At 44.1% G+C, this 24,201-nt stretch overlaps 1 protein-coding gene across 9 annotated transcripts in view; it reads right to left on the bottom strand.

The window, feature by feature from the left end:
• The window catches only part of CACNA1D (calcium voltage-gated channel subunit alpha1 D), a 252,174-nt gene that overhangs the window by 2,466 nt on the left and 225,507 nt on the right, over nt 1-24,201 (bottom strand). For 7 of the 9 annotated variants that reach the window (XM_075287149.1, XM_075287141.1, XM_075287144.1 and 4 more), the window contains 7 exons: nt 15,437-15,556; nt 14,128-14,495; nt 13,124-13,150; nt 11,381-11,527; nt 11,134-11,297; nt 10,881-11,002; nt 5,091-5,411 (listed from right to left, as the gene is read on the bottom strand). In XM_075287149.1, coding sequence (XP_075143250.1) covers nt 5,091-5,411; nt 10,881-11,002; nt 11,134-11,297; nt 11,381-11,527; nt 13,124-13,150; nt 14,128-14,495; nt 15,437-15,556 — 1,269 coding nt within the window. Of the gene's footprint in view, nt 1-5,006; nt 5,412-10,880; nt 11,003-11,133; nt 11,298-11,380; nt 11,528-13,123; nt 13,151-14,127; nt 14,496-15,436; nt 15,557-24,201 lie in introns of all 9 variants that reach the window. The other 2 variants (XM_075287147.1, XM_075287143.1) reach the window with 2 other exon arrangements.

Raw genomic sequence — 24,201 nt, 5'->3', positions numbered from 1 at the left:
CCGAGGCCTAGAAGTTTGAAGTCACCGCCGGAAAAAGACGCGTGAAGAGGACGTTCCTGAAGAAGATGGAGACAGCGCTAGAGAGTTCTCTCGCAGCATTGGGGACGCCTTCAGTGCTGTTTGAGCGCTGGGGACCACCCCCAGTGTTGTGAGAAAACTCATTTGCATACCGACGAAAACCGGATTATATACTGAACAGCGGCACGGAGAAGACATCTAAAGGTAGGAGAAGAATAGTCTTTCTTAAGGCTATTCCTACGTGGTAGGCAGAAAAAAATTGAGTTTTAATGATAGGATCCCTTTATTGGATGACCTATTCTTGGGACAGGTCATCAATTTGAGATCTGTGGGGTAATAATAATAATAATAATAATACATTTTATTTATATAGCGCCAACATATTCCGCAGCACTGTACAATTTATAGGGTTCAGATACAGACATACATAACAAAGAACGTCATTTCACACAATGGGACTGAGGGCCCTGCTCAAAAGAGCTTACAATCTATGAGGTAGAGGGGGTGACACAAGAGGTAGCAGGGGCGGCATTGCTTATACAGTGTTCAGACAATTTTGTGCATTAGGAATTGTGATAGGCTTGTCTGAAAAGATGCGTCTTTAGTTTGCGTTTGAAACTGTAGAAGTTGGGAGTTAATCTTATTGTCCGGGGTAGAGCATTCCAGAGAAGTGGTGCAGCTCGGGAGAAGTCTTGTATACGAGCGTGGGAGGTTCTGATAATAGAGGATGTAAGTGTTAGGTCATTGAGTGAGCGGAGAGCACGGGTTGGGCGGTAGACAGAGATGAGGGAAGAAATGTAGGGAGGTGCGGCATTATGGAGAGCCTTGTGGATGAGAGTAATAACTTTATATTTTATTCTATAATGAATAGGCAGCCAATGTAACGACTGGCACAGACCAGAGGCATCGCTGTAGCGTCTAGCCTGATAGATGAGCCTGGCCGCTGCATTCAGAATAGATTGTAGAGGGGAGAGTTTAGTAAGGGGAAGACCGATTAGTAAGGAGTTAAAGTAGTCAAGGCGAGAATGAATCAGAGAGACAATAAGTGTCTTTAGTGTATCTCTGGTAAGGAAAGGGCGTATTCTGGAGATGTTTTTGAGGTGGAGGTGACATGAACGTGCGAGTGATTCAATATGAGGGGTGAAAGAAAGGTCTGCGTCAAATATGACCCCGAGGCAGCGGGCATGCTGCCTAGGAGTTATAGTAAGGCCTGAGACTGCAATGGATATATCAGGGACAGATCTGTTAGATGGTGGAAACAGTAGTAGTTCAGTCTTAGAGAGATTTAGTTTCAGATAGAGCGAGGACATGATATTAGAGACAGCAGAGAGACAGTTGCTGGTGTTCTGTATGAGTGCAGGGGTGATGTCACGGGAAGATGTGTATAATTGGGTGTCATCAGCATAAAGATGGTACCTGAAGCCAAATCTGGCGATGGTTTGTCCAATGGGGGCTGTGTAGAGAGAAAAGAGCAGGGGGCCGAGGACCGAGCCCTGAGGAACCCCAACAGCAAGGGAAAGAGGGGAGGAAACAGAGCCCGCAAATGATACACTGAAAGTGCGGCCTGAGAGATAAGAGGAGAACCAGGAGAGCGCAGTGTCATTGAGGCCGACTGAGCGGAGTATAGTGAGGAGAAGTTGATGGTCAACAGTGTCAAAAGCTGCAGAGAGGTCCAAAAGAATAAGAAGAGAGAAGTCACCATTGGATTTAGCCTTTAGTAGATCATTAGAGACTTTTGTGAGAGCTGTTTCAGTAGAGTGCAGAGCGCGGAAACCAGATTGTAAGGGGTCAAGCAGAGAGTTAGCAGAGAGATAACGGATTAACCGAGAATAAACCAGGCATTCCAAAAGTTTAGAGATGAAGGGGAGGTTAGAGACGGGTCGATAGTTAGCAGCACAGGATGGGTCCAGGGAGGGTTTTTTCAGTAGCGAGGTTATAACAGCATGCTTGAAGGAGGATGGGAAGATTCCAGAAGAGAGAGAGAGGTTAAATATTTTAGTAAGGTAAGTAGTGACAGCAGGCGACAGAGATTGGAGAAGGTGTGAGGGGTCACTACTGCAGGTTGTGGGGCGAGATGAAGAAAGTAGCTGGGAGACTTCCTCTTCTGTGACAGGTTCAAAAGATGAGAATGGACAGTCTGAAGTGTGGTTGGTGAGGGGATCATTGCTGTGGTAGGTGGTGGGATCAATGCCACCTGGGGCTTGGGCAGTAATTTCCTGACGGATCTTATCAATTTTATCATGGAAGTACATGGCCAGGTCATCAGCACTAAGGTCTGTGAATGGCGTCTGCACCTTGGGTGTGAGTAAGGAGTGAAAGGTTTCAAAAAGCCTTTTAGGGTTGCTGGAGAGAGAAGAGATGAGGGCGGTGAAATAGTCTTGTTTGGCGAGGTAAAGGGCAGAGCTATATGTTTTAAGCATAAACTTGAAGTGGAGGAAATCTGCAGGTGAGCGTGATTTTCTCCAGAGACATTCGGCACACCTAGAGCAGCGCTGAAGAAATCGTGTCTGTGGCGTGTGCCAGGGCTGCTGCCTCCTATGTGGGACTTTACGAGTGGAGGGGTCTGACAAAACCCCTGTGGTTCAGCTGTTGGAAGCTTCTGTTTGACAAGTTATGTGACATCACATTCACTAGTGGCCTGAATGCCCAGCAGCCCATTCAAGTGTAAAGGTTGAGCAGCAATACCAGGCACAACCACTGTACAAATGTATGGCGCTGTGCTTGGTGAGTCCTGAAGAGACTGGGGACGAGGCCTAGAAGTTTGAGTTTTCTCACAACACTGGTGGTGGTCCCCAGCGCTCAAACAGCACTGAAGGCGTCCCCAATGCTGCGAAAGAACTCTCCAGCGCGGTCTCCATCTTCTTCAGGAACGTCCTCTTCACGCGTCTTCTTCCAGCGGTGACTTCAAACTTCTAGGCCTAGGGCAAAGCACACTTAAGAAAGCTGCGGCCTCTGCGAGCAGCTGATCGGCCAGGGGAATTCCTCTTCATTTTCTGCCACTGTCTTTGGCCGTGGTCTAACCACAATGGGATGCTGATGCCGGGCACTGACACTCCATCATGGCGTTCAGCTGCTATTAGAATCAGATAAATAGGACTATTCAGCAGGGAGTCTCAAGACATGGAATCCATGGCAAGTGTCCTGCTGAAAGCAATGGAAGACAGAATCTGCCGCGCATTCCTCCATGTGAACATATGCCAAACCTATCACAGCGTCTGATGCTGGAAGATAAATCTGGTGTATTTTTTAGAGTGTCTAATCTAACTTTCCACCACCTATTCATTGATTTAGGCCAGAGTCTGCTAGGGGACCCCCCGAATGGAAAACCATCTGCATAAAAAAGCGGTTAACGAAGGAAACCCACAGACCCCATAGACTATAATGGGGTCCATGTGGTTTCCGCAGAAAAAATGCGGAGGGAAAAGTGCTGCTTGCCGGACTTTTCTCTCCGAATACTTCATGCAGATAGGGAAACAGAATGTCCTGAATGCAGATGTGAACTGGGCCTAAGTTTACGCCCAAAAATATGTGCCAAAATTTTGACACATGATGTTGCCTATTGATCCCCCCACCATTCTGTTAAACCCTGCACACTTGGCAAACAAGACATAAAGTGTCTAAAACAACTGACAAATGTGATGCAAAATTGAATGAATTTATGGCACAATTCTGGTGCATACATATTAAGGCAGGATCCTGGAGTATTTAGCTTAGTAAATCTCCTCTGACATCCATGCTACTGTAATAGTCCATTCTGGCTCCTCAGCATAAGGCCGAACTCATATGTGTTTGCTGTGAGCACCTGGAAAGCTCCCAACACATATATCATATATTGTTACCAGGCCCTGGAGCCTCAGGGGGGCCAAAGGCCTCTACAACATAACAAGACACCAGTATTACAGACAGCACATGGGAAGAGCCCCATTACATATTTTACATTGGGGCCTAGGAGCTTCAGGTTACTCCTCTGTACCCAACAGATACCTAAAGAATCTCCTTTGTCTTCATCACTGGTGCAATAACATTTATATCCTGGTGCATGATGGGGCTGACCAGCCCCTCTACCACATAAGACACCAGCTTTATAAATGGTACATAGCAGCGGGCTGCCTGTTACATGTGGGGTTTGACTAATGCTGACTGGATCTTGATATATCTATATATGTATTTACACATTAGTTATTAGCATCTAAAATATCCTAAAAAAAACAAACAAACAAATAAGCAAAATAAACCCAAAACCATAAAGCAACTTTACAAATAGTCCTGATATTTTGAACCATTGTGTAGTGGCACAGGATTTTGCTTTCAAAACACAGCGCCATTCCTGTCTATGGGTTGTTTAGGACTTTCAGCTCCGCTCTACTGAGCTGCAGTACCACGTACAACCTGCTGACAGATATGGCGCCGTTTTTGCAACAAAGTAGCCATGTTATACAAGATTTCAGCCTGCATTAGGAGCCCTCAGTTGCGCCGGTGCTGGCAGCTCTATGGGTAAAGCACATTGAACTGTGATCTACTAAGTGGCTTCATATACTACAAGTGTCAGCAATCACTGATGTTACCTGCCATGACATTGAAGCCTTATTCACACGTCCACATGTGTCGTCCCACAGATCCATACTCATAATCATACATACCCCCTTTATTTTAATGAGCACGTCTATAATAACCTATGCAGACATGCTCTAGCTCGGTCCATTTTGCAGACCACTGAGCTAGACTAAAGTCTGCGGGTCCCTGAAAGAGATGGGCGGATACGGATGTCAACTGTGCGTTGTCAGTGATTCACGGGCCCAGAGACATAGAAAAATATAGGAAATGAAAAAAAAAACAAAAGACAATCAGTTTTCCATGGATATGAAAAACGGATCAACCACGTACAGCACATGACCCCAAAATAAGCAAGGTGGTGTGCGGTGCGAGGTTCTGGATGTGGACATGTGACTAAGGCCTTGTTATGGGCAGGCAGTGGACGTTCTCATCACCTGGACTCAGGAGTGACAGCTCCTCTTTGATTCAGGCTTTAGAGGTAGGAAATAGTTGATGTAACCTTGTAGTGGGGGACTTACGGCTTCCACAAGGCTGTCCGCGCTCCTCTGCTTGTCGCTCTGTTTGTTCCTGAAGTCGCTGGGCACCATCAGGTTGGATTGTGTAAATGTCCTATATGAGACATCTGTGTCATCTGTGTACCATGAGCTTCTCTGCAACGATGGGAGACTCCCGTTCATTTGCTCCTTAGACTCTGCACGGTCTACCCGGATGAGGGGGGTGTAGAATGGGGTACGATCCCTGTGGTTTGGAGTTGCCGGGGGAGTAGCCCAAGACCGAGTTGAGCGACAAGGCGAATGTTTCTGAGCTTTGCTGGAGTCTAGACCCGCCACCGCCATAATCTGGAGGAATAAATAATTCATTACTAGAGCAGACAGCGTTTTATCATTAAGAGCAATTAGTAATAATGTGAAGCGAGAACAGAGGAGAATGACGGCGACTTGTGTCACTAACAGCTGTATCGTAGTCCCAGCATGGCAGATGTCACAAAACCGCAGTCTGACTACTCTGCCCTCCCCACTAGACATACTGATCACAAAAGCTATTCCAGATACTCCCAGATCAGTGTCAATGTTGATGGGATATACTGTACCTAGAAATAACGGGGCATCACTGGTCATCTAAAGGGCTATTCACACAATCGGATACCGTCCGTGAAATTCCCCAGAGTGGCCAAAGCTGTGTGAATGGAGCTCATTGCGCGGTATGATGCGGACAGCGCCAGCTTGGCAGTACTGAAGTCACAGCATTATGTCAGTTCAGTAGAGCAGCGCTCCAGGTGGGTGTTCAGGAGCACATAACTCACTAAGACGCAGTGAGCTCCATTCCTGGAGACATGCTCAGTCTGATAGATACAGATGAGTGAATAAGCCCCCTCTGTGCATGGCAGAAATCTTCAGCGGCAGGGATCTAGATACATCATCTGTACGTCTTACTTGTGGCTCTGCAACAGATTCACTGCAGATTTTACTCCGGCTCAAAGTGGTGAAAATGTGCAGCATTTCTGCAACTGAATAAGCCTGGTGTAGACTACAAGAATCCCAACAAGCACATTTCACCGCATGGTCACAGCGTGTAGATGAGATCTGTGGGATCTTTAAAGCTACCTTGTATTATAATCCATTAGAAATCAGCAGATAAAATCTACTGAAAGTCGTAATAATGAGAGGCCTACGCATACAATGTAGTTTATCATTAAATCCAGCCCATTATTAACATTTTCTGTAATATAGTTATTAAAAAAAACACATATTTCAGGAATAATGTTAGTACAGCTCCCCCTGCTGTTTCTATCAATAGTTTTTACTGAGCTGGACAGACATGCTCAGTCTTGCTTCTCTCCGCTATGTAGATGGATTGTGGCTGCAGCGTCTTCTCTCCTTGTCAGAGGGCGATGCTGAGCAAGTGCAATAACATTGTCTCTGATCCCTTGTTCTACTGACAAGCAGAGAGGATGCTGCAGGTTCAGGAACCGCCGACTCACCACACGATATACAAACTGAGCATGTGTGTCCAGCTATGAGGTGGTCACAGGGAAGAATAACATTATATCCCCATATATTTCACATACAAGCATTTTTGGTAAGTCTAAATATAAGAAATGTTTATATTAAAATCCATCCCATAATTATAAATGACACACTAGTCTATAGACATATAGTGGCCCAGATTTAATATTTGGAATGTGCTTAGAAAGTGGCCAAAAATGCACTTAAATTTGCCACATCTTAGCTCTGCCCCCCGCTTCTAGGTGGGGACACCCCAGGTCTGCAGATTACACTCCAGACAGACATATTACAAATCTGTGCCAGTTCCTGTCTGGTGTAGACTTCAGTTCAGGCGCATCTACATGTAAGAGCCTCTTGGTAATTCTGGCACATCTTGTGGCTATTGGGGAATGAGTAAAGACTGGAATAAGAATCACCAGTCCTAATAAATTCTCTAAATATCCCGGGCAGTGAATGAATGTTATCAATATCCTTTATATTAATGACAGATAGTGTATAGCCATAGGGGCTGCAAGGGAAGCGATCACATCCAAGCTCTGGTGCCTGAGACTGCTCAAATGCCCCATAAAGTCCGGCCTATGCAGACGCCAGCGTTATAAACGGCCCATGGTAAGTGGTGACAGATTCCGCCATACTTACTTATGTCACCCTCTGATGATAGGACTACACCACAGCATTTCATCTACTACCATAATGTAATATCATCAGGTCAGCAATGTCCATTACTAGAGCCCGGCACAGAGCTAGAGCCTTCTGAGACATGAATACGTCTGATGATGAACTACATGGCCGAGGACACAGATCTCATTACCCCCCTCCCACTATAAGGTGAATGGGATCTGTCACAAGGAAATCAGTAATTTGGCAGGATGGAGAGAGCAGAGATTGGAGAATTACACGTCATTAATAAGAGGAACCAGGTCCATCAGTGGTCCAGGGGTGGATGACTTGTGACAGCCGAGAATATGGAGACGTCTGCTGTGCAGCATTACTTATGTGTTCTGGACAATGTCCCATTAATGGACTGTCAGGAGGCGCGAGGGCAGGAAATGCAGCTACAAAGAGAAGCTGATACAGATGTCATAAGAAATGTACGAGCAGATATGATATACAGGCAGATGGAGCGACATCACCAGGTAAGTGACTACTAATGCCATAGGTCACAATTATCCATGTATGCAGGTAAGTAGGACTTGGGTCCCCTCACTCTCACTAACATAGGGGGTCTTAAAAATTGGATGGTCACCTATCATACTTTATGTCCTGTCTATTTGGTATTGGGAAAATCCCTTAAAGGGAAAGTGTTACCAAAAAAAAAGACCTTTTTTCAAAGTGATGCTTTTATGTTAAACATTTTTTGAAGATTTTTTTTAATTAAATGTTCCACATTACGGTCTATACTTTCAAAATAAAGCAGTAAATCCTGAAACTACCACTCTGACTAATAATAGAATGACAAGTACCAATCCTGTAGGGGTTTTCTTTGCAGCAGTCACTTCATTTACAGCACAGTGTGTCTATATGATATCAATGTGGCCATGAGACTGTTGTAAAGCATATCACTAAATGCTGTTAACAAAGCAGAGGTGAAGCTCTCGCAAGATGGCCGGATGAATCCGTTGCATACACCTGAATGGTTTTGTTTAGGTGGTATTCACAAGGATTCCTGCAAGCACTACAAATTTTGGTTAAAAAATGTTTTTGCTCCATGTGAATACAGTCCTATGAAAAAGTTTGGGCACCCCTATTAATCTTAATCATTTTTAGTTCTAAATATTTTGGTATTTGCAACAGCCATTTCAGTTTGATATATCTAATAACTGATGGACACAGTAATATTTCAGGATTGAAATGAGGTTTATTGTACTAACAGAAAATGTGCAATATGCATTAAACCAAAATTTGACCGGTGCAAAAGTATGGGCACCTCAACAGAAAAGTGACATTAATATTTAGTACATCCTCCTTTTGCAAAGATAACAGCCTCTAGTCGCTTCCTGTAGCTTTTAATCAGTTCCTGGATCCTGGATAAAGGTATTTTGGACAAACAATTCAAGTTCAGTTAAGTTAGATGGTCGCCGAGCATGGACAGCCCGCTTCAAATCATCCCACAGATGTTCAATGATATTCAGGTCTGGGGACTGGGATGGCCATTCCAGAACATTGTAATTGTTCCTCTGCATGAATGCCTGAGGATTTGGAGCGGTGTTTTGGATCATTGTCTTGCTGAAATATCCATCCCCGGCGTAACTTCAACTTCGTCACTGATTCTTGAACATTATTCTCAAGAATCTGCTGATACTGAGTGGAATCCATGCGACCCTCAACTTTAACAAGATTCCCGGTGCCGGCATTGGCCACACAGCCCCAAAGCATGATGGAACCTCCACCAAATTTTACAGTGGGTAGCATGTGTTTTTCTTGGAATGCTGTTTCTTTTTGGACGCCATGCATAACGCCTTTTTTTATAACCAAACAACTCAATTTTTGTTTCCAAAATGAAGCTGCCTTGTCCAAATGTGCTTTTTCATACCTCAGGCAACTCTATTTGTGGCGTACGTGCAGAAACGGCTTCTTTCTCATCACTCTCCCATACAGCTTCTATTTGTGCAAAGTGCGCTGTATAGTTGACCGATGCACAGTGACACCATCTGCAGCAAGATGATGCTGCAGCTCTTTGGAGGTGGTCTGTGGATTGTCCTTGACTGTTCTCACCATTCTTCTTCTCTGCCTTTCTGATATTTTTCTTGGCCTGCCACTTCTGGGCTTAACAAGAACTGTCCCTGTGGTCTTCCATTTCCTTACTATGTTCCTCACAGTGGAAACTGACAGGTTAAATCTCTGAGACAACGTTTTGTATCCTTCCCCTGAACAACTATGTTGAACAATCTTTGTTTTCAGATCATTTGAGAGCGGGCTGTCCATGTTCGGCGACCATCAAACTTAACTGAACTTGAATTGTTTTGTAGAAAGAAATGGTCCAAAATACCTTCATCCAGGATCCAGGAACTGATTAAAAGCTACAGGAAGCGACTAGAGGCTGTTATGTTTGCAAAAGGAGGATGTACTAAATATTAATGTCACTTTTCTGTTGAGGTGCCCATATTTTTGCACCGGTCAAATTTTGGTTTAATGCATATTACGCATTTTCTGTTAGTACAATAAACCTCATTTCAATCCTGAAATATTACTGTGTCCATCAGTTATTAGATATATCAAACTGAAATGGCTGTTGCAAACACCAAAATATTTAGAACTAAAAATGATTAAGATTAATAGGGGTGCCCAAACTTTTTCATAGGACTGTATATCCTTATACACCTCACAGTCTAAACAAGCCTAAGTAGTTATAAGCTCCATCATTGCACACTGTGCAGGTAGCTCGCACAGGACTGTCTAGACTGGATACAACTGTAGTAAATGGGCAGCAGTGAGCAGCACTGGACCTGTACAGGTTTTCCAGTCGCTGGATATACACAAAAAAGTTTCCATTTGGCTTGCTACACATAAATCTTAAAGAGGACCTTTCATGTCCTCGGGTACATGCAGTTTTATATATCGCTAGAAAGCCGACAGTGCGCTGAATTCATTCATTATGTGTCCCGGGGCGAGAGATATTGGTGCCGTTACCAATCTCTTCACTATCAGACACTGAAGATCAGTGATACAAAAAACACAGTGGCACACTCCTCAGGTGCAAGGACACAGATGAAGAATAAAAGAATCTTTTATTGGTCGGTGCATTCCAGGAATCCTTTCAAGGGACCTACCGCACGCCAGTATTGGTTACAGAGATCTAACGAAGGGGTGCATGTTTGTTCGCAAAACCCCAAAACGTGTTATCTGAAAGATTCTTCTATTCTTCATCTGAGACCTTGCATCTGAGGAGGGCACCACCCTGTTTTTTGTATCACTGATCTTCAGTGTCTGTCTCTATATACCAATATCATGCAGCTTTTGGTTGCCACTCGGTTCACCAGGATAGTCTGCGACCCTCACCCAGACGATCACGTCCACACATTGTACTTTGGATCTCCCAAGACTTTGGGAACTGGTTACTTTCAGCCTAATTGGAGGGTTCGATTGTGAGACCGCATTGAACTAATATACTGTCCCATTCTTTGCTTTTTTCCTCCCACCACCTATGCAGCATGTAGAGCTATTCTGACTCCATAACAGAACCTGATGGACCACATTATAAGTCTATTGTTTGTGTGGACATCATTTGTTATTAATAGAGAAAATAACAACATGAATGTGAACCCAGGCCGGTCTATGGTATATATGTTTTTCCTAATGTACCTGCTGCTGCATTAGATGGAGGGGGAGCGCTGTGCGGTGGTGAAAGGTTGGGGACAGAGGTATTTCATCGTGACTGCTTTGTCTTCGAAGGCATTCAAAATTAAAAGAAGATCTTCTGTTTGCTGTAAAATAGAGAGAGAGAAGACAGTGAGGCCCCGGTCACTCCAGAAGCCTCCATACAGGTCTGTGTAGCTGCCTCACTGAATACTGCCCTCTACTGCCTAATGTCATGATATGCAAGTCTTCTACTCACATGGAGGAGTTGGAGGCAGTAATCTCCGTCTTGGTGATTTCCTTGACTCATAACATATCTGAGGATCATCTTCTTCAAAGAAGCTGTGCGGGTGGTGGTAGCCTTTGGGTCTCTCGTAGTCTAGGTCATTGGCTGGGTACAGAGTAGGCTCTTCATACAGTTGCCTAATTTAAAAAAAGGATTCTAATAAGTTTTATGGACTTACATTGGAAGTAGAGGCTCGCTATACTGAAGACCATGTCTGCACCTGTCTCCAGAGAGCATGATGTCTTCTTCATAACACTCATCCCCACTATAATACTCAGGTTCCCCTAAGTAAGGATCCTCATTGTAGTCCAGGAAGTCGGGATCTTCACGGAAGATGACGGGCATGTTCCTTTCCCCAGACTCTGATCTAAGGTAATAGAAAGCAGCAGTCCATATTAGATTAAAAAAAACAAACAAACATTAATTTGTGGCTGGACTGGCCCACCAGTGTACAAAGGAATATCATGTAGATCTACATTCTGATGCATATGTACATACTCTGTATGGGTGCAAGGTAGATCCCAGTAGAAAGGGTCTTTAGTATAGATCATCAATTAAAGGGGTTATTAGGATTTTAGTATTGATGGCCTCTCCTTAGTAATCATTTCCAAGAGCTGTGCTGTCTCGGTACCAGTGATCTGCGGAGGTCAAACCCTTTCACCCCCCTACAGTTCTGGATAAACCCTGGTCAGGGTTTGAGTACAGTTCATTACAGTTTACCCCAAGCAGGCCGTGATCAGGGAGGCTGTAGAGGCTCTAGCTCCGGAGCTGCGGGGGCTAGAGCCATGAACTTCAGATATCACTGGTTAAAGTGGAACTGCATAAACTCTAAGATATGAAAGCGGGAATACATAGAGGGATAAAATGTGTTAGATAAAGGGTTAAAATGCACTTAGGCCCCTGAGTTATGTGCTAGATATATATATTTGAGCTATAAATTCAAAATCTGCAAAAAAAAAATAAAATAAAAAAGGTGATATTTTTGGGAGGCTTTTTTTAATGTCAATGTGGCTGTTAGCAGGTTAGAGATTGGACAAGGGACACCCAGTCCCCCGGCTAATCAGATGATTTAATAGACTGCAATATTCCCCAGTATATAAGAAGCACAGGGGTGTACACTTGTACAGCGGCAGTACTTGGTATCGCAGCTCAGTCCATTCACTTGAATGTGACTGAGCTGTGTTCAGGCTATGTGACTAAAAAACGTGACTTCACATGGCCTGTGAATTGGAGGTGGGACTTGGAGTTCCAAAATTACTCCAAACAGCTGATCTGTGGCATCCCACATATCAGACCCCCCAGAGACCTTCAAGATCCCAAAGACAGGTCATCAATTTAAAAGCTTTCACTTCCTTTGGGGGGCCCAAGGAACCCCAGTCCATAGCTGCCAGGATTGTTTAAAGGGACTGTCAAGAATTAGAAAACATGGCTGTTTTCCAACAACATTCATGGAAGTTAATGAGACTGAGCTGCAATACCAGACACAACCAGGGACCAGTGTGGCGTTGTTTCTGGAAGAAAGAAGATTTAGTTTGATACCTATTCTGTAAAGAGGTTGTTACTTAAAGGACTAAATTGAGATACTAGACCCAGTCCATGGGAAACAAAAGTTGTTGTTTTTGGAAAAACAGATGGAGAAAACCCTTTTTCCTAATCTCATACAACCCTAGGACATTGTGTATTTTAACCAGGGATCTTGTGATGGGTGACTTTACCAGGTCAATGCTGACTATAAAGTGTCAGACTGGGTAAGAGCCCTCCCATATGAATAATAACACCAAATTCATTCCTAGATTTCCAGGAGGAATCACAGAGGTACAGCACAGTGCAAAGCTTTACGTGAAAGGAATACAGTATATAAAGTATATGGCATGCAGACAGTACAGCGGAGCATGTAATAACTACTGGTCTTCGCATATATTGTATGGCGCAAGCAGCTACCCACAAACATAGAGGAACATACCTAATATAACTCTCATAATAGCGGGTCCTATCCGGGAAAGCCATACAAATATGGGAAGATATTTATTAGAGAGGAAATAAATATCAGTTATTACATAGGTAGACAGCACAACATGGGACAAATGCAGTGACAGAGAAATCCCACCAACCTGCAGAGGGTCTAAGAAGAGATAGATTAAGACGTCATGCCAGGCAATAAGGCAGTGCTCAGTTTCTTAAAGTGTACTCAGACAAGAGAAGTATATTATGGTGCTAGGTTACAGGTAGGAAAGGGGTTGGGTAAGGAAACAACGGTGCACACCCTAAATCGCATCAGAAAATGGACAGGAGCTATTGCATACCAAGTGACTACTACACCAGTATTATCAAAGGGTTACACTGGCCAGATCTATACGCACCCCCAGCCCTTTACAGTCCGCACCCACCTGTTTGTCAATCTACCAAGCTGGGCAGCACGACACAGCCTGCCCATGTGCCGGTTATGGCACTCACAGCGCCTGAGTCATTTATGTCTTAGCTTGTATTACAGATATTAAAGGGCAGGAGGGGGTGGCACATGTCACAAGTGATTGTGAGTGCCAAGGACAGAGGCGCTTGGACAAGCTCGTGGCGTTCCCACAAACCAGTAGGCATGGCAGCAGTGTTGGATTAATGGCCTGAGTGCCTGCAGAAATGACTTTACTCTTTGCTTGTGATAAATGTGGAAAATTTCTACATGTGATCTGCAGGGAAAACTGCAAGACAATTCTGCCTCAGGTAGTTGGTGCAGAGGAGACACTGCAGATTGTCCTGTAGGTTATGCTAAAAAGGATGAAAAACTAAATTATTAGCTACGAAATTTTGCTGTGCACAATAAGGCTGGGGCGCACGTGGCATATAAACAGCAGGTGGCCAGTGGCTAACCCACACATTGTACAATACCAGTTGCCCCCTGTATTAACTTTGCCCAGAGTTCCTTTAACCCCTGATAATGGACACAATGAAACGTCTTAACATTAGCGTTACCTCTTGATACTGGACTTTCGCGGTTTCTCGTAGTCATTTCTAGAGTAAGTGTAGTAACCGTTCTGAGATGTGTGATCATGGACTGACAGACCGCTATGTTTCCCATTCATAGGTTTGAACACATTGGCGTTGTTTAGGTTGGCATTTGTGGAGTTGGATACATGTTTCCCAGAGTATTCATGGTTATGATGGTTGTGATGTATAGAGTTTCCAGTGTGGGAATATACAGACTTGTCAGTGTCGCTGGCAGAGCGTATTGATGGACGCTGCACGTGGAGGGGACGCCGCGTGGTATTAGTCTGCTGGTAGGAATCGCGTCTGTCATTGGCCACATGATTGACATGGTTTCCAAAGAGACCACCGTTTCTCTGCAAGTGAAAAGATTTTAAGAAATAAAGGTTACATAGGTACAGATTAATATATAACCATCCCATATAACGTCCAGACGTAGAGACCTCCATATACACTTCAACTACTACTCCATTCAGAGAGCATCTAAATGTCTCCAATTCAACGTATGCAACTGCTTTTCTTCTAATATTTGTCACATTCTCTTCTCCTGACTACCTATTGTCCCCAACCCAGTGAAGTCACAGTGATTGCCGCTGGTGCAGATTTTAAAGGGGTTGTCCAGTTTAGAAAACCAATTCTAAACCAAGTCGGCTCTGCCTGCGGGGCGCGAGCAGCACCTTGCGCATGCGTTTCACTTTGAACCAGCCGGAAGAAAACGGTGAAGACGACGTTCCTGACGAAGATGGAGGCGGCGCTGGAGCGAGTTCTCTCGCAGCATTGGGACTGCCCCCAATGATGTCTGAGCGTGGAGGACCGCCCCCAATGCTGCGGGAGAACTCATTTGCATACCGACAAGAACCGGGATTGTAGGCGAACGGGGACGCGGAGATGACGACGAAAGTTAGGAGACGAATAGCCTTTCTTAAGGCTATTCCTTCGTGGTATCCAGAAAAAAAATGACTTTTAATGATAGGATCCCTTTAAACATAATATTTCACATCTTATTGAAAAATGACTTAGCAAAAAAAAAATACTCTTTGCACCATGCATTTTGACAACTGGTTTCCCTACCTGTAATGGATGGGTGACTATGATGTAATGTTGTCAGTATATTAGACATCCTACTAGTGATTTTCCAGCTATCCATCTACTAACAATATATAAACTTGGATGCACCAACCTAAACGTCATGGATGATGATGATAGTAGTAGTAGTAGTTGTAGTAGTAGGTCACTTCATGCTTTCCTCCATTGTATTACACTTATAAGGCTATAGGTCATGCTATTATAACATTACCCTGTATATATCTTCTTCTTCCTCCTCGTGGTTGTTTTGCTCCGGCTCATCATCTTGCAGGTCGCATGATATCGCGCGTCGAATTTCGGGGCCAATGTCATGAAGTGTTCTCAATCCCGCCTGGATAAAAAGGAGACAAATGAGGACCTAGCTATAATAAAGGCCTTGCCTCGCTGTAATAGAGGCTGCAATGTCTGAGCTGGTTCAAGCCTTGGCACCTTTACATCAAATATAACAATTCTACATATGACGTGTAGGATAACCCTATTAGTATGTCCTGGCAATAATAACCAAAGCCAACTATTCCTAACTTAGCCATATTAACCCAAGAAGAAACTACAAAGAATGACATTGAACATGTTCCCACTAAGTTGACCATAGAACGTATCCGCTTACTGACCTCGTTCACCTCACCCACTCCATTTCTGCTAAACAAATGGCGCAGATCTGGGCAAATTTCAAGGAAATCTAAGTAACCTATGAGAGTACAGTATGTCTTACTTGTTATCTCTAGGTGTGATACTGTATACACACATGGCAGATAAGAACTGCTCAATCCACAGGAAGTATGGCCACTGCTGTGTAATGGACTGTTATTTTATCTGGAAAGTAGATGGTTTAGAGGAGTTGTAATAACTATATATGAATATATCAATATATGTATACCCAGGACTGTAACCTAAGCCTGCCATATGTATAAGATCTACATTGGCCATATCTGACTATTTCAGCAGATCATCTATGTGTATGGTGTCCTCTGAATGTTCCTGATGGCCAATGCTGGGGCAGATAAGAATCAGGCAGATGGATTTCATGTGCCTGATCTTTTTGGTCTCGTAGATATAATAGATATAAGAGGAGTCTGGCAAACACTTTCTCTCTATACCTGGCCAGACTGTGAATGGATGTGTATGTGGAAGTCAGGCAATAGTCGTCTACAGTACGTGTTCACTGACCGCTACCTAAGGTATATGGCTAGTCTAAAAGAATAGGGAATCCATTACTTGTATAGGAAGAAAGGTTTCTCTCTTCTCCCATCCCTCAGTAATATATATCAAGCAGGATATGGAGAGCCTGTCCGAGCCCTCGCCTCCTGGCCCTTTCATTTCTGCAGCAAAGAGCACTAAAGCAATTACTACAAAATTCTGTGGTTTTCTTCTACTATATAGCGGCCAGGAGAAACCTTCTCCTTCTGACCGCTGTCCCCCCACAACAAGCTCTCCCCCCCCCCCCAAGCCCTGATCCCTTGACACAACAGCAAGTGGTAATGGTATAATCTCTGCTGCCTTTACACCTGAGTGCTCTTGGGCAGGCAGTAGGGACCATTGCCAATCTCTGCAGCCATTAGTGTCACGTATCAGGTCTTGGAGACAAGGTAGATGCTCAAATGGTTTGGGTAAAAATAAGCGCTCCCTGGTATGCTGTGGATCCAGTAGGTGGCGTTGCCTCCTGTTACTGTTAGAATAAGGAATCACCTACTCTATCCACGTCAAACCAGACATGTTAGGGTTACATATAGAGATGGTATGCCCAGTCGGCTTTGCCCTAGGCCCAAGGCCTAGAAGTTTGAAGCCAACCCCCGGAAGAAGATGCGGTGAAGACCCCGTTCCTGAAGAAGATGGAGGTGGCGCTGGAGAGTTCTCTCGCAGCATTGGGGACGCCCCCATTGCTGTGAGAGAACTCATTTGCATACCGGCAAAAAACGGCCACATTAGTAGCCTGCTCACATACAGTATAATGCCGTTAGTCATCCCCTGCACAGTATAATGCCACATTAGTGCTCCCCACACGCAGTATAATGCCACGTTAGTGCTCCCCGCACGCAGTATAATGCCACGTTAGTGCTCCCCACACGCAGTATAATACCACGTTAGTGCTCCCTACACGCAGTATAATGACACTTTAGTTGTCCCCTGCACACAATATCTCACATTAGTCACCCACACACACAGCACGACACGTTAGTTGCCCCCGAACACACAGTATAATGCCACATTATTTGCCCTCTCAATAGTTAGTAACACTGTCCCCTCTAATCCATTGGACCATTAGGGAAGGTTAAATTAACATTACATATTTTCTCCTAATTTTTTTTTGTCTAAATCTAGGCATTGTCCTATAGTCAGACGTGTCTTTGTCTGAAAAATCCCATAAACAATGGACATCTTCAGCTGCTGTTCAGCTCGGATTTTTACTTGATGGCGGACCCCGGTCATCAGACTTTTACTAAAAGTACTTGAGTACCCTTGGCCTATAGATTCTTTGAGCCACCATACAGGTCCTGTGTAGATGAATCTATGTGTCTATGTACACTCTAAGGGTAAGTTCACACAGAGTTTTTTGGTCAGGATTTTAAGGCCGTACCCGCCTTCAATTCCTGACCAAAAAGACGGCTCCCATTGAAATCAGTGGGAGCCAGTCACTTCTTTTTTTCCGGGAGCAGTTTGTTCCGGTTTCCAGAGAAAGAAGCAAGATACTTATTCTTTCAGGCTGATTCACCTCGCGGCATCCGCCTGTAGACACTTCCTCCCGACTAGGCCCATTCATTTGGGCCTAATCCGGAGCAGAGTGGCCTCCTCCTCAGGTTCTGGTCCAAAAAACCCCATGTGAACCTACCCTGGGGGTGTTCACATGTAGGAATTTGACACTGAATTGGAGGTGGAATCCTCCGCAAAATCTGCCTTTCAATCATGTTAATGGGAGGCAGTAGCTGATTTTAATGGACTATCACAATAACGGTCATGTGAATAGCCCCCATTCATGGACACTGAATTTAGAGCTGCCATGTGACGTCCATTAAAAAAAAAGGACATTACATGGCCATATCATGTGTAGCCTTAGCTCACAAACGGCAAAACTTTCCTCTACAGATTTAGACAAAGTCTGCAGCAAAATCCACTTATTACTGTACATGCCGATCTTGCTATGGAGGGCGCTGCAGATTCATTGTGTATTTCATTCTCAGACATTGTAGGAGCAAAATCCATAGTGAAAATTGGTGACATAAGTGACATGCTGCTGCATCACGCTTATGTCCCCAACAGATATTTTCAGCTACTTGTGGGGGGTGTTTTCAAAACCCCATTATTCTGTAATTTGCTGCAAATTTTGGGTGTGGAATGGAAAAAACAAACCTGCAGTTTGTGAACAGTCTCTTAAACAACCCTTCTCTGGAGAATGAATTGTGTTTATGTGATTTAATAGGCGGCTTCACTAATCATTAGATCTTTTACCTTCTCGATACTTCGCAAGTGGATAAAATGTTACCCCTATTAGATTATTCTCAATGATTTAGTGCAGTGCACGCGCTGGTAACACAATTTACTTTATCATATAATGCAGTATTCTTTGTACAACTGTAGTAATCTGCTTTATAATACATCCACATCTGTTCTGTATGTAAAGCTACCCATATACCTTTAATAGATGCTGTCCGACAGCTATTCCTGTTCAGCTCCCCCTTACCCCCAAACACATGCATGCTTGTTTGGCTGAGTGTGCATACATCCTGACTAAGTAAAGAGGAGTAATAGACACCTCTGTGGGTTATATCGCCTGAGAGTAAAACAATTGGGCATGCTAAAATTTATTGTGTCTGATCTAGAGATGAGTGAGTACTGTTCGGATCAGCCGATCCGAACAGCACGCTCGCATAGAAATGAATGGACGTAGCCGGCACGCGGGGGGTTAAGCGGCCGACCACCGTCAAAGAGGAAGTACCAGGTGCATCCATTCATTTCTATGGAGCGTGCTGTTCGGATTGGCTGATCCGAACAGTACTCGCTCATCTCTAGTCTGATCCTTGTGTTCTCCAACATTATCTGTTGAGGGAAAGTCAGTATACTGCCATACACATTAGATATCTGGACAGTATTACAGAAATAGAGGTTCGATCAGGGGCATAACTACCAGGTGGCAGCGGTAGCCGCAGCCACAAGGCCCAGGACATTAGGGAGCCCAGCGGGCCTCAGATGTGTTTTTTTTTTTATAAGCCATTACCTGCTGGAGTAACCCAAGCAAGTAATGGGCTCTATTTACTTACCGATCCTTGCTCTTGAGTATTGGTAAGCAGGAGCAAGGATCGGTAAGTGAGGCCACTGCCCTGTGAACCTCACAAACACTAATTATACTACGGGGTCTTTTCAGACCCCAGAGTATAATGATGGGGGGCCAGGGGAGGTGAGGGAACATAAAAAACATTGTTACTTACCTCTCCTGAAAATATCTGAGGGAATTGTGTCGGAGCACGGGAGAGGTTAGTAATCTTGTTTTTTTTATGTTTGTGTCCACTCCTGGGTCTCCGATCATTTTACTCTGGGGTCTGAAAAGGTGTGTAGTCCACAATGGGGCATAATTCTCTGCGCAGGGGCCACTATGGGGCATAATATTGTGTGTAGGAAACAATATGGGGCATAATAGTGTGTGCAGGAATGCGGTTTCTGTGCCGGAGGAAGGGGGTCGGTAGGGGGATGGGGCCATGTCAAATGTTTGCCTTAGGGCCCCGCCATTCCTAATTATACCATTGGGTTGAATCAACTCCACTATTATGTGTATGATCACTTTACAAATCTGAATGAATTAAAAGGATCTTGATAGTTCTTCCCATTTTCAACACAAGTATATAAATCCAGTTGTAACCAAAGTCAACCGATACAAGCCAATAGTCTTGTGCCAATGAACTAAGATTTAAAGGGGTGTCTAGGATAAACCATTTCTGACAAAGGGGCCAGGGAAAATGAAAAAAAAACAAACCCTCCATACTCACCTGTTCCTCGTGCTCCAGTGTCTCCCACTGCCGTTCAATCCCAGTGCTCCGATGTCGTGTTTTGATAGAAGTCCCCACCACACGTGACCATTGAGGCCAATCAGAGGCTTCAGCGGCCTAAGTAAAGGAACTGGATGTCACCCACATACATCACCTGTGACGCCCGGTGTCCTTTCCTTAGCTGATTGGCCTTCAGGTCACATGTGGCTAAGACTTCCAATAAAACAAGACACTGGAGCACCAGGACTGGACCGCATTGTGAGACACCGATGCATCGGGGAAAGGTGAGTATTTTTTTCCCTCCTTATCAAAAACAGGTTTTTCTGGACAACCCCTATAAATGAAAAATCCAGATACTATATGAATTTATTTGTATAAATTGAGCAGCAACACAGGCGACAAAAGTACAGCGCGTAAGCGGCACAAATCAGTTTGCTAATACGGATCTATCTCTGTAGATCCTGAGAATTACAGTACTCGCTGACGTCTCACATCTGTGCCGACGTCTTGTATTATTTCTGACTAATCTCTTGTTTAAAGCGGGGGCAAGAATACTAAGTAGCAGTCATGGATGCGGGGTTCCTGCTTGGAGGTGGAATATTGAAATATGTAATTACAGAAAGACTTAACTATACACATTCCCCGTCTCTGCGTATAATTACACCTTATGGCATGGAATGACTGCGCCTCACTGAAAAGAAGAAACGACTAAGCCCTGGATTGGAAGGAACGTCACAAAGAGTTTTCAGTAGTTTTCAAACATTTGTTGGATTGCAGCGAAAGAAACCGCAGGGAACGCTCTGTGTTTTGTAGCCCGTGGTGGTACCAGAGCACACAGAAAAAAAATCCCATTGTATGTGGGTTATATTTGGGTTGATGGGAAAACTGATTGAATGTATATTATTAAAGTCTTAGAAGGCTACAGGCCAGTGTGTGGATTAGATAGGGCTCCAAGGACATAACAAGTAGCCACAGCGCCCAAAGCAAAACCAGGAAAGGGGCCCAAGACCATCAATATCTAATTCTAGGTGCGCTTCACCAACTCTGCATACTTTAATAGTAGTAAGAAATTCCTCATAAACCAAACCTAAGATAGAGAGGCGTTGTGGAAAGTGTCCACATGTGCATATGCTGAGTCCGTGACTGAATGGCGTGGACAGCACATGGATGATAACCGTGTGCGGCTCATGCCTCCATAGATCCATTAACATCTTTGAGAGATTGCAAAATATATAGGATAGGTAAAGGAGCTGTCCCAGGTTGGCGTCCCCATACATGGGCATGTGATATTATACAGGTGTGTAAGGACCATTAATATAATGTATAATTTATCAGTGCATGACAAGTTCCTGTACATGGAGTCTAACTGACATGGATATTGTCCGTCAAAGGGTTTTCCATCACACACTGACTTATCCCAGGAACGTTCACCTGTAACACACCTAATGTAGTGTATTTAATAATATGCACCAAATGTTCCACTGAAAATGTGTATGTTGGAGAGACCGGTCAGAAGCTCAGAATGAGGATGAATGCACATCGCCATACAATTAGAGAACAAAGAATGGACCTTCCCGTATCAAAACACTTCAGCAGTGAAGATCATAATATCACCAATGACATTAAAATTTTGGTTTTAAGAGGGAATTTTAAATCAAGGAAACGGAGACGGATTTAGGAGTACAAGCTGATGCCCTTATTTAACACTCTCGAGAATGGGATAAATCTGTCACATCGGTTCATGGCATCCTACAGAAATCACTGAACTGAAACAGCCATAAAAGACATCCTCTGAACTGATAAGAACATTTCAATTCTCCGTCTCTGTGATGTCACTGACATCATGTGACATAACCTAGCGTTGGAGGTGCTGACTGTAACTAGGGATTATTTTTGTGGTAGAGCTTATTTTTGGAGAAACAGGGTAGAAGAAAATATTGTGACAATAGATTATAGGATCTCCAACTTCAATACCAGATATTGTTTTTGGATTATCAGTTCTAGGTGCAGGTCGTCGGTTTTTTTTTTTAGACATTTTGGAAATGTTTTGCTATGGAGATCTGACGGAGTTTACAGTTCCGGAATCCCCATAGAAGTGAATGGAGTGCCGGTCACGCAACACGCAAAAAATAAGGAGCCCCCCCCCCCCCCCCGTCCTTCTGATCACTAAGGGACCTTGCGATCGGGAACCCATTAATTGGATACTTATCCCCACTACTGTGGATAGCACTCTCCACATTGGGATGACAATCTTCCTCCTTCTACCAGCTGTACTTCTATGCAGCCAAGCATTTGTCTTGTGTTCCCTTCTGCCTGGTCACACTGCTGAATGTGTGCAGACTGCAGGGACGTTGCTATAGAACAGTAATGGCGAACCTTTTAGAGACAGAGTGCCCAAATTGCAACCCAAAACCCGCTAAATTATCACAAAGTGTCAACACGTCAATTTAACCTTAATATTGTACGGATCCACAAGTGCGGACAATTATGGACCCGCTGAATGCAGTCGTATAAATGGACCTTTACAGAGCTTTCAATTATAGAAACAATTTTGTTCTGCATTTGGTATAATTTTGAACAATTAATGTTCACTATTTACATCGCACAGATCTGTTTTATACTGACCATGCAATATTATTATGACCTTTAATAATATCACATGTCTGCAATATAACGGATACTGTGTGATATAAATAGTGAAGGGCCCACACACAGTACAATCTGCTCCACAGTGGCCTCCACACAGTACAATTTGCTCCACAGATGGGAGCCCACAGAGAGGGATCTGAGTGCCACCTCTGGCACCCATGCCATAGGTTCGCCATCACTGCTATAGAAGGTTCAGCAGTCCCTACAAAGACCTGGACTCTAAGCTGCCCCATAAAGGTCCCTCTGCCACACAACATCATACCTCCCAACCATCCCAGATTCTGAAGGATAATCCCGGTTTGTGGGAGTCATGTCCCAGTCTCAATTTGTTTGCATCTGGAGGACACAGATGAGTTGAATACAACGGTAAATGGAGCAGGAGCTATTCTCAGACAGCTCCCGCTTCACCACTGTGCCCCCTATGGGCCCCGACCCCAGGAGGTGTATGCGCGATGTGATGATGTCACTCACATTGTGCCTGCAGCAACCACAACACTTCATGACTGAGACTGCGCAGCATTGGAGCAAGGAGAGGTGAGTATCAGTGTTTTTTATGTTAAACTTTGGGGCAAATTGAGGGGGAACATGAAACAGGTAGCAGAAGAAGGGAGAGCATTAAACTATGGGCAGATGAAGGGGGACATTAAACTGGGGCAGATGGAGAGGGAAATTAAACAATCAGGGTCGCTGGATGGAGACAATAAGCTGGGGGCAACCAGAAAAAGAGACTAAACCGTAGGAGTAACTAGAGGGGGAAATGTCAACCTCTAGTTGCCTCCAGTTTAATGTCACCCTCCAGCTACCCCTACGGTTTAATGCTCCCCTCCAGCTGTCCCAGTTTAATGTCCCGCTCCAGCTGCCATTAATTTATTGTCCCCCTTCAAATACCCCCACTCTTTAACGTCACCCTCCAGCTGCCCCAGTATAATGTTCCCCACTAGTTTCTGCCAGTTTAAAATGGGGCATCAGGAGAGGGACTTAATACTGTGGGTGAATTGGAGGGGAACAATATAATGTTGGGACATATAAGGTTAGGGTGATTATAGGATCATTATACTGTGTGGGGGCACAAAGAAATATGGATGACAATGGGAGGAGTTAACGAAGAAGTGGGTGGAGCTACATTTGCCATGGCTCACAAAGTGTTCTGCACATACTGTCCCTCTTTCTGAATAGGTTAGGATAGTAACTGCACAGTCCAGGCAAATATGGGACTTAACAGCTATGGGATAGGGAATTCCTTATCCCCGGTTTTAATTTTGGAAACAATAATCTACATTTTCAATTCTTTTGATGATTTTCCAGAAATAATAGAAAATTTCCCACATTACAAAACCCTCAATGAACAGGA

The sequence above is a fragment of the Leptodactylus fuscus genome, chromosome 9, assembly GCF_031893055.1.
Source record: "Leptodactylus fuscus isolate aLepFus1 chromosome 9, aLepFus1.hap2, whole genome shotgun sequence".
Taxonomy (NCBI): domain Eukaryota; kingdom Metazoa; phylum Chordata; class Amphibia; order Anura; family Leptodactylidae; genus Leptodactylus; species Leptodactylus fuscus.
This window is presented reverse-complemented; position numbering and strand designations above follow the sequence as displayed.